The following is an 11488-nucleotide window of genomic DNA, read 5'->3' on the forward strand; positions in this document are numbered from 1 at the left end:
AAGCCACAAACCTATTATGAGTTTGTACTTCTTTTTAATTAGCTAAACAGATCACGATTTTATTAGTATTAATAGTTAGTTTCCGAAAAATAAAGGGGTGTCACTTTAGGAGACCTATGTCAGTATCGGCGACTTTCCTCTACTATCACTACTCCCTCGTATTGTGTCTAAAGCTTTAGTCATATCACAGGCCAGTATTCACATAGTCGAATTTTATATACTAAACAGTATATATAAATAAAACATGTAAATATAGAGTATTTTTTAAATGAAGTATATTTGTCATTTCCGTTATTTGTAAAATTGAAACCCTGGAATCATGAGTTAAAAAAATAAAAAAAAACAAATTTAACTTTTAATTTTTCAATTACTTTTTTTTATTAACTTAACTTTTAATTTAATTAATTTCATTATAAAATAACTTATATTTTAATTAAGTTAAATTTTTAAGGTTGTGTTAACTTTAACTTAACTTAGTTAAAAAAAAAGTTAACTTATTCAACCCTGCATACAATGCACATATAAACTTGGAAAGAGTTATGGAATGATGTTTTTGTTGTGGCTCTTTATCGTATTATTGCCGATGTCCTTTCGGTAAATCGCTTTTGCCTCGATTCATTAATTTTATGATACTCAATTGATAAGCCCAGTTAACGCCACTCCGGGAAGCCTTCACGATTGAATTTATTGCCGCGCCTCTCCCCCCCATGATAAAATTTCGTTATATATCTCACTGCAAACCTAATAAACACCAACTAATACCAACTAAGTAGAGTGGAATTTGAGCTTTTTCATCCATTTCTCGTGATAATGTTTATGTTTCTGAATAATACATGTTGATTATTTAAAAGTTGCACTTATGCTCTCAAGAAGCAATCATTATTGTATAATGTAATTATAAGCACTGCAAAGAGACGTTGTTTGCTATCGCAAATTTTTGTGTTACTTTAAAGTTGAAACTGACGAAATAACACCGCCCTTCCTGATGTTATAACGTCACACTCAACAATATAATTATATTGTTGAACAACCATTACATTTAAATGTAATGTCATTAATATATAACTGTAATGTAATGTAATTGAGTGTGAGAATGATTAACTACGATTGGTCAATTTTTACGTCTTACAGTTATAATTGCAGATTGTAGAGTAAAGACCGCGACACAGACTTTTGCATAAAGCATAATGCATGGTGCATAAACGAATCAACTAATCAGAATCTTTCCTTTCCTCCCATTCCATGGAAAAGAAGAATTTCGATTGGTTGATTCTCTTGCAAAAGCTTGTGTCTGGGCTCTAAGGGTCCACAAAATGGCACACAAAAAAGACTAGGGATGCACCGGATATTCGGGAAAAATTGCCGTGTATTGAATATGTGGCAAATATCTGGTATATTTCTAAAAAATATATCAGTGATTAGGGATGCACTGGATTCTAAAATTACGAAATATCGGATATCCGGTGACAAATTCTTTTCTGATATCCGGTCGGATATCCGGTAAGGCAATTATTCGACCGGATACCGAATATTTCCTCGAATATCTCGTCGGATATCTGAAAAAGGCTTCTGTGAAAAAAAGGAAAAATAATTTTCTTTATCTTCTCAACGTGAAAAGAAAAAGAGGAAAGATGAACTGTACAAGAAATGCGGCTGAAAAGAATAAAATTCTGCATTAATGATACAAATTGTCAATACGAAATTTCAATAGGATATAATACCGGATACTAATGATATCCAGCTATTCGCTCGGATAGTAAAAAAATGCCGGATACTGGATTTTTTTACTATCCGAGCGAATAGCTGGATATCATTAGTATCCAGTATATTAGTATCCAGTATCAGTATCCTTACGTTTCACTTAAGTTTTTTATAGGGATCCCTATAAAAAAACTTAAGTGAAACGTAAGCACGTGAATTGATCAATCACGGTATAGACTTTAAAGTCATAATATATAAGCAGTAGTAAGGATAAAATTTCTGTAATAGTAACCTTAAGACGTGAACTTATATAAGCCGATGAGCCAATCAGGATACTGCTTTAGATCTACGTACTCTAACGGAAATAGAAATAGCAGTAAACTTATTCGTAAGGCGAGTTTCAACCAATTAAAATTCACCTTATTACGAGGTTATGGATAAGTTTACTATTATTTCCATTTCCGTTAGATTACATAATCTAATGCAGTATCCTGATTGATTCATCGGCTTAAATTTACACCTTATGCATACTGTTACGGAATTTTGTGTGCGGCAGCCCTAAATTTAAGGCGTTGTCTACAATATGCGAAGTAAGCTTGGTTTAAGAAGTAAGAGTAAGAAATTGACCAATCACAGTCGATTGTGAAAAGAATAATCGACTGTGATTGGTCAATTTCTTACTCTTACTTCTTACTCCGTGTATTGTAGACGACGCCTGACATGTTGATTTCCTTAAGTCCGGATCTATAATAGGGTTTTAAGCCTTAAGCCATAAGAAATGGGCGAATCACAGTCGTTTATTCTTCTCGGATTCGACTGTAATTGGTCAATTTCTTACGGCTTAAGGCTTAAAACACCTATTGTAGATCCGGGGTAATGCTTACGTTTTACTGTGTGCTGTGGCCCAACAGTTAAATTGTTGAGTATGAAATTATAACATTGATGTTACGTTACTGTTAGTTGATGTTTTAGAAAGTTACATCGCGAGGATCCCTGATTTTCCGCGAGATCGAAGTCACAAATGCGAATCACGTGTCTACGTACAACGGAAATATCGATAATGTTTGGCAACGCGGGCCAGGAGTAATCATATAAAACGTAAAAAAACAATTAGTAAGGAAGAATGATTGAAAGGAGCGAGCGAGAGCCGACGACCGCGCAGTTTTCGACGATGGCAGAGTATGAATAAATATTGATCGGAACAAAATGGCTCTCGTCAAGACGTCACGCGTTTATCGCGCGATCGACCTTAAAATCAACAATTTCGAAATATTCATCTTAGACGAGCGTGCGTTTAAATATAGTCTCGCGGTCGAAGAGCGCGAGAGCGCGTTTCTTCCTACGAGCCTTCGGCCCACGCTACGGCCCAATTCCTTCCTCCCGCCTCTCTTCATCGGACAATATTAACGAAGGAGTGCCTTCCGAGAGACGGCTGCACTTTACTCTGACTATATTTGACATAATCGCTATGTAAGCTCGTTTAAAGTCTCGTCGCGTTTACGACTGTGGCGCAAGACTTTTGTTGTTTCTTGTTTAACGTGGAATATCTTGCCGTGCTTTGTATTCCCAGGATAACTAAATCCGTCGAATACAAGTTATACATATAAATATATAAATACGTATAATATATCCTTGATATTATTCCTTTAATATCCATGAAATATTATTAAAATATTAATTAATATTAATTATTATAAAACCGTAATGTGAATTCAGAATAAGTAACAACAAGCTCTTATCGGTCTCAGCTGATCTTAATGCTTTGCTTTGGCACGATTTTATGTACACATCCAGTTCTACGCGACAATAATTTTTAATCTTTACACGCAGTTTTAAACCGAACTGTTATAATAGTTTTACAAATTAAACATTATTATTATATTTTTTTATGTCCAAAAATATATATCATAATATTATAATAATATTAAATATTATTTTTTTCAGTAATTATATAATATTATCAGAAGTTGGCATATAATAATATCTATTAATATTTCGGGAATATTATTTAATATTAATAACAGTAAAATATATATTATTGAAATTTTAATATTCTAAGAATACGCCTAAAATATCACTTAATATTAAATAATATTACACGTTTATAGGACGATGATAATCATATAATATTATACAGTGGATCATTATATTATTAGAGCTATAGTTCGGAAAATGTGATATTTTAGTTTGTGTAGAAATAAAATCAATATATTAAAAGGTTTATATACATGATAATTTTTAATGGACAATTGTGCACTATTAAAATACACTAAAAAGGTAGATGTTACATTAATAGATAAATATTAACTTACGTAATTATGAATCATGAACTAAAAAAGTAACAATATTAATTCCTGATATGACAAATTCAAAAAATATAAATAAATAACAAACAAGTAATTGGAAATTGGCACAGTGAACGGTGCGTAATTAGTTTTAAAAGATTTTACTACAGTATTAACATCTTGACAGAAATACACGCGAATTATGTTCAGAGATTCATTGTGGGTTTTTAGTCATTTTTTACCATCTAGTGACTGGTGAGATCGTCTCTTTAATGGAGGAATGGTTATCGCACAGTGATTACGACCGGATTAACGCCACTTATTGTAACAACTCATTTGTTCAACTACAACTACATGGATCATTGTTAAGAGTCTCTATTTGCTGAAGAAGGCTAGAATACTAGCCGAAACATGTATAATTTACTCAATTTTATCATGTAAAACTTTTTAAAGCTAATTACGCACCGTTCACTGTGCCAATTCCCGTTTGTCATTTATTTATATTTTTTTGCATAAAGTAAAAATGATAATAAAATTTATGGCTGCGTTCAACAGAGAAAACTAATCAGTCAACGCTTAATAATTTTTCAATACAATTGGTTCTTACACTTAGATCCAATTAAGAACTGAAGGCGAGAACCAATCATATTAAAGAATCACTAAGCGCTAACTGGTTAGTTTTCTCTGCTGAATGCAGCCTATATTTGGTAACACTGTCTTTTTCTACAATTACCATGTCAATTCGTTCAGACATACTTTCTACTACGTTTTAAGCAATTTATTTTCACTATATGATACCTATGACACCTACACATATATGATACCTATGATACCTACACATTAATCAAACGGGAGGGCTCCGATTGCACACATCGCATATTGCACACATGTATCGCTGAATAGCCAATTTAAAAATAAAATAATCTCATTGGCAAAACAGTGAAAAATTACTAGGCACCAGTTGATATGAGTGGTGTGTACAATCAGAACTGTAGGCACACACAAACGGGATCCTCCCTAATCAAACCCACGATTAATTGACATTTGTTGGTGATATATTCCTTGGAAATTTTCCTTTTTATCAATTCATAAAGATTCTCGATGGGTTTGAAATAGCATATATCTGAGAGATAATGTTATTTATAGTAGTAGATTAAGTAGATTTAAAATTTGTAAATGTCAATATTTCATAAAAAAAATAATAACACAGTATCACTATATTTTTTATTAAAAAATTAATTGTAACTTCAATGTAAAATCGTTAATTTATGCCGGTTCTAATAATTTGATTATCCAATGTTAATATTTTATGACATTTCAATATTTTATAATTGATGTTGGAAATGACAGAATCTGCTGTAGTCTATTGCGTCGACATTAAGTAATTCTGTTGACAGAATACGAGTTTAATGTGGACGCAGCTGATGCCAATCTGCCGCGTTCTTCCGCTTCAATCTGCTACTTAACGTCCCAGTAAGCAAACTGCTCGCTAATAATGTGTCAACAAATTGGTAGCATATTTATTCAGATATTGTAACAAATCCAATATCATTTATTTGCGCATTAAGCTCATGTTTTGTTCGGCAGAACTTGTAGATGTATTCTAATGGCAGATTATTATCGGCAAAAATCGACTAAAATCCGTTATTTTAACAGAATTTTAAATAGAATTTTAAACAGAATGTTCAAATGTATCATAATTTAAACGATTATGAAAGATAGATTTCTCTTGGTTACTGTAATCCATTCGCCATTCTGTTGATAGATTTTGTTACATTTCTGCCGGTGTTTTGCCGGCAAAATTTATGATGGCAGATATTGTGTAAGATCTATTCTTAACAGATTTAAGCTGTTTTTCAACAGTTAACGTTCAATGTTTCTGAAAAATATTTATAAAATATTCATAAAATCTTAAAGTAACATTTCAAGAAAATTCTTGTATATTCCGAAATATTTATAGAATGTAGAAACAATATTCAAATGATCGAAAATATTCCATTTATACCGTTATATGTTTTCATAGGATATTACCACACATATATTTTTAACAATTATAATTCTTTCAAGAATACTAGGTCCTCCTTAAATTAATTTTTAAACAGAACTAAACGAAATTGTACTGTCAATAAATATTTTATTTACTTTTACTTTGGAGTTAAATTTTGGGATTAATCTTCACGAATGAAATGCTGTACCTTTTATTCCATTCTAAATGGTTTTTGTTTACGAGAAATACTTCACCATGTCCATCTGTCAACGGGGATGCGTATTACTCGCAGGTGATTGATTTCAATTGTATATAGATATTGACATACAAGAAATATTTATAATATTCTGAACGTTTCACTAACATTTGAACATTCTATAAAAATTCTTTTACTGTTCTGGAACATTTGAAATATAAATCGAACATTTTACGAATATTTAATGTTATTTAGGTTAATTTTGTCAAGGCTGTCGCACACATTTTCTATAACAATAATCGTAACACATACTCTAAGAATTAGTCAATCACAGTAAAAAATTATTAAGAATTTTCAGTTTTTATTGACTAATTTTTACATTACGTCTTACCGAGATTCTACAATGGCTGCGTTCAGTAGAACACAACAGTTTTGTAACAGTTTTGTGATTGTCTGCAGAGATAGGACCATTCATCTAAATCTGAAAAAATAATTCAACCAGCGTAAAGAAAACTTCCCACAGTTGCAAAATAAACGTTCTGCTGAATGCAGTTATTGAGTCGATAGTCGAAAGTCTTAAGCGGTTCTAAGTCTTAATCGATGAAGTTGGCCAATAGCCAACTTGTATGTACGACTAAGGTTCTACCCTGAAGCCTGTTCCACAATAGAATTGTAAGTTGTAAACCGTAAAAAACTGGCCAATCACAGTTGAATATGACAAAAATAATCGACTATGATTGGTTAATTTCTTACGCATTTTGAGAGAAAAATATTTTATATTTGTAACTATAATTATATATTACTATAATTATGATTATTACTGCTGTAATAATAATAATAACAGTAACTATGTATATAGTTCTAGCAACAAATGTATATAGTTGGCAACCTAAAATAATTATAATTATAGTTATTTTAGGTTGCCAACTATATACATAGTTACTGTTATTATTATAACAGTAGTAATTATAATTATAGTAATATGTAATTATGGTTACAAATACCCAGGGTTGGGTAAGTTAATGTTTAAAAAAAAAAAACTAAATTAAGTTAAAGTTAATGGCTTATAAAATTAATAAAATTAAGTTAAAAGTTGAAGAAATAAAGAATTAACTTAATAAAAGTTAAGTAAAAATCGAACTTAAGTTTAAAAAAAAGTTAATTTTGAAAAAAAATATTTTTGAGATCAGAATTTCCTAATTTTTCTTAAAATGAGATTATTTTAAATAACACTTACAAATATAGATTATTAGGTAAATTTAATTTTATAGTCACAAGTAAGTTACTTATACATAATAAGAGTCACACCATATAAGGCGTTTTAGAAAAAAATCTTGCGAGAGAGAAGGGTATATGTTTGCGTTATTTCTCTTTCTTTAACCTGTATCTAACTTTCTTTAACTTCTGAAACGACTGCTCATGCATGTTTACGACTACATCGACTAGATATTTGTTACAAAAAATATACGTAAAAATTTAGAAAATGGGTGGATCTGCATATTGTTCAACAACAATTCTTCATCTAAGGCTCATTTCATATTTATGTTACTGAAATATAACCTATGATACCTAAAATTTATGATACCTAAAATTAGTGTGATTTAAATATAAGCGGGAATTGATAAAACCTAGCGAGTCAATAAAATGCCATATGGTGTAACTCTTATTATAGATCTCTTATTATAAAATCATTGAACTTTTTCTAAATTAATTCTCTAATGTTTGATTTTAAAAGAAAAAAAATATTAGTATTAAGAGAGATAAAAAAATTTTTAATTTAAAAAAGTTAATAAATTAAAGTTTAAAAGCAACTAAATTAAGTTAAAAATCAATGCATTTAAAATTAACTAAGTTAAGTTAAAAGTTACTAACTTTTTAATTTTTTTTTTTAACTTTTAACGTTTTAACTAGTTACTATCCAACTCTGTAAATACCAAACATTTTTCTCTCAGTGCGACTTATGGCTTGCAACCTCCTATTTTAGAATAAGCTTTCGACTAGTTAAGACTTTCAATTATCAACTACCGACTCATTGTAAAACCCTCATTACGATTACGATTACGAAAAGTATGTGTGGTGGCCCTCAGGGCTTTTGCGTGCTGAGATGCGTATAGATTCGCATAATAGTGTTAGAATGGAGAGAATGTCGGAAATCATCAAGATTGCGCTCTGGATGAATCGCGGTATTAACTCTGATATTAGCGGGATGGAATCCGTTTCTGATTCATCGAATCGTTTTTAGTTGTTGCGCGTGTTCTTACATCAACTCTCGCGTTATAGCGAGAACTTCTATTCTCGCCACGCGACGAATAAGAGGAGGCATATGAGGAATCCCTCCTTTTCCATTTTAAAGGCATGCTTATATACTCGAATAGAAGTTTTGTGGTGTTCAAAGAAGCTTTGACATTTTCTTTTCGGTTAGAATTTTTACGTTTTCTTATATATTTTTGTTCGTATCTATTATTTATACTAGCTGATCGATTAACTCGCAGAACGCTCGAGAATAACGTTGGCACTTTGAACGCCAAGGACGTTTCTTCTTTCTCCTTCCCTTTAATCCGTGAACCCACGTCTAGTGTCCAATGTTGGAAGAGAGGCATGGCAGGAAACCCCGTGATAATCTGCGCGCTTAAATGGAAGCTGCCACATCTGGCGGACAGACAATTTCATTGTAAATGTTCCGTACTTCTCCTTCGTCCAGGTTCGGTTCATAAAGTGGCTCGTTAATCTCTCTCATTCTGCAACATCGAGAATGCTTGAAAACTCCTTTGTGGACCGACTCGCTGTTTTGCAACTTTGTCATTCGAACAATTTCAAGCATAAATTATGAATAGAAGTAATCTCTTGACTGAAGGGAAAATAGTTAAACCAGGAATATTCACCAGTCAATTTCCTTTTTAAATAAACCATTATTTGGAGTGTTTTTTACACTCCAATTAAAATCGTTATTCAATATCTTAAGATGTTAATATAGCTTCGTGATTGGTTTATGATATCTTGTGACTATATATTTAAGACGCTCTTAAATGTAAGAATCGATTTTGAATACCGACCTAAAAATCACTGTATTAATTACGTATTGCATTATATTGGTCAATAATTTTTGTCGATTTATTAATTATAACACAGTCGAACAAGAAAATCTGCAGCGAGCAGGACTGTATTTCTTAACAAATTTAAGATCGCTGAATCCAAATCTGCCAACGAAAGATGCCCATGTCAGATTTTTGAGACAAATCGAGTAATATGAGTCAAAAACTACGTTTTTTGCCATTTTTTTGTAGCCAAACGAAATTTTATTTTTCAATTTCAATAACACCACTCTGAAGAGCTAATCCTTTAAAAGGAATTTTCATTTTTTACGATTTTTTTTCATCGAGTTATATGAACGTTTTCTGAAATGTAAAATGGCGGATCCAAATTAATGGATTAAAACTGGACAGTAAATAAATTTGTATCAAAAGATTAGCTCTTTAGAGTGGCGTTAATGAAATTGAAAAATAAAATTTCGTTTGGCCACAAAAAATGATAAATATGGCAAAAAATCTTTTTGGCTCATATTACTCGATTTATTACAAAAATCTATTGACATATGATAGGCATCTTTCGCTGGCGGATTTGGATCTAGCGACCTTGAATTTATTAAATACTAGCCCTGCTCGCCACAGGAAAAAAAGGTCAAATTTTGTCGGACAGTATAATCGAAGCTATGTTTAAATTGAATATACATGAACAAATGTGAACCTTCGTCGAGAAATATATAACAAAGAATAAAGCTAATCGTGTCCTTTCTTTTACTCTTTTACAGATCATCTCGGTAACAGTGATTACCATGGTAGCATGTATGTTATCGGACAGAACGTATTTAGTATCGATCGCCGAGGAAGGAAACAACTATGAAGCAGGCTTATACATTCTGCTCTTCACTGGAATTCTTATGCTCATCGTCTCCATTTTGGGCTGGTGTAGTGCTTTGAAGCTTTTTCGATATTGTCTGGCCACTTTCATCAGTATCATGCTTGTTATTGTCGTCGCGCAAATTGCATTCGCAGGATGGCTTTACGCTCATAAAGATCGTTTGGACGAATTGGTGCGATCTTCCGTGATAAACACTGTTAAGGTAATTTCTCTTTCAATTATAAGATGTCTATTGTACGCTAAATTCAACAATTCCACGAAGTGATTCTTGAACGTTGTTATTATATGATAATTGTATGTTATGAAAATAAGCATGTCCTATTATTTTCGTAGGATGAATACGGTGAGATACAATGTCGCACGCAAATCATGGATACAATTCAATCCACTCTTGAATGCTGCGGAGCCAATGGACCTGAAGATTGGGCCGGCAGCAAATATGGAAAGCAAGATTCTTCTCAATTACGCCTCAATTTTGGCGTTTCAAACGCCGAAAACATATTCAGAATACCAAAATCCTGCTGCAAAGATACAGATAGCACCGCCTGCAGTCAAGGACGTCAGATGAAAGTTGCCGGAGTCGTGAGCTCTGCGATCTATAGTGAGGTAATGCTTGTTTTTATATTGCTATATTAATTAATTAATTAATTTGCTATTTAATCTTATGCAAGCTTTATGTTTATTGTGTAGTGTATAAGTAAAAAAATTTGTTGTAGGGATGTATGGAAAAGTTGGTTACTACACTGAAGACGCAGACTTATCACTTTATGGGTGCAGCGGTACTGGTTTTAGCCCTAGAAATCGTTAGTCTAATACTCGCTTTAATTTGCTGTTACAAAGGCGGATCATCAGATAGATACAAAGCTTAAACTGATTTCATCGCGAGTATCATATAAGAATCTTTTCTCTACCGGGTGTCCCACAATAACAGCGTAATACCAAAAATAATCAAACTTTTGTTTTTGTGCCAACACCAGCGGATACTTGGTAAATTGTATTTTATGTTCGGCCATGTAAGACAAACGCGAAATGTTTATCTTATTTTCACATAGTACATTTAATAAGTAATCAATTCCTGTACTGTGTTTTATTATTCTATACAAATTGGTATGCGTTATTTTGGGACCAATTCAGGATCTGACTCATATAATAGCATCATTATATTTTATTATTACAATTTGTAAATAACTTGGTATATCTCTTTTAACATATAGAGAGTTTGTGTATTTTATAAAATTGATTTTTACAATTTTTACATACGCACACAAATGACTCGTATTTGCAAGAGTGATATTTAATTTTTTGATTGATCTGTCTTAAAGAGGTACAAAGATATGACAGGTATTAAATTAAAATGTATAATTGTATGAAATTTTTATCGACATGCATATATAAATTTCG

General features: G+C 31.8%; 1 protein-coding gene across 1 annotated transcript in view; it reads left to right on the plus strand.

Moving 5' to 3' along the window:
- LOC108762970 (CD9 antigen) overlaps positions 1-11248 on the plus strand; it is a 12815-nt gene extending 1567 nt beyond the window's left edge. The window contains exons 2-4 of the mRNA XM_018510248.1: positions 9978-10289; positions 10421-10693; positions 10804-11248. Coding sequence (XP_018365750.1) covers positions 9978-10289; positions 10421-10693; positions 10804-10956 — 738 coding nt within the window. The 3' untranslated portion in view covers positions 10957-11248. The remainder of the gene's footprint in view (positions 1-9977; positions 10290-10420; positions 10694-10803) is intronic.
- Positions 11249-11488: the final 240 nt, after the last annotated feature.

This window comes from Trachymyrmex cornetzi, unplaced genomic scaffold (assembly GCF_001594075.2).
Source record: "Trachymyrmex cornetzi isolate Tcor2-1 unplaced genomic scaffold, Tcor1.1 scaffold328, whole genome shotgun sequence".
In the NCBI taxonomy this organism is placed as follows: Eukaryota; Metazoa; Arthropoda; class Insecta; order Hymenoptera; family Formicidae; genus Trachymyrmex; species Trachymyrmex cornetzi.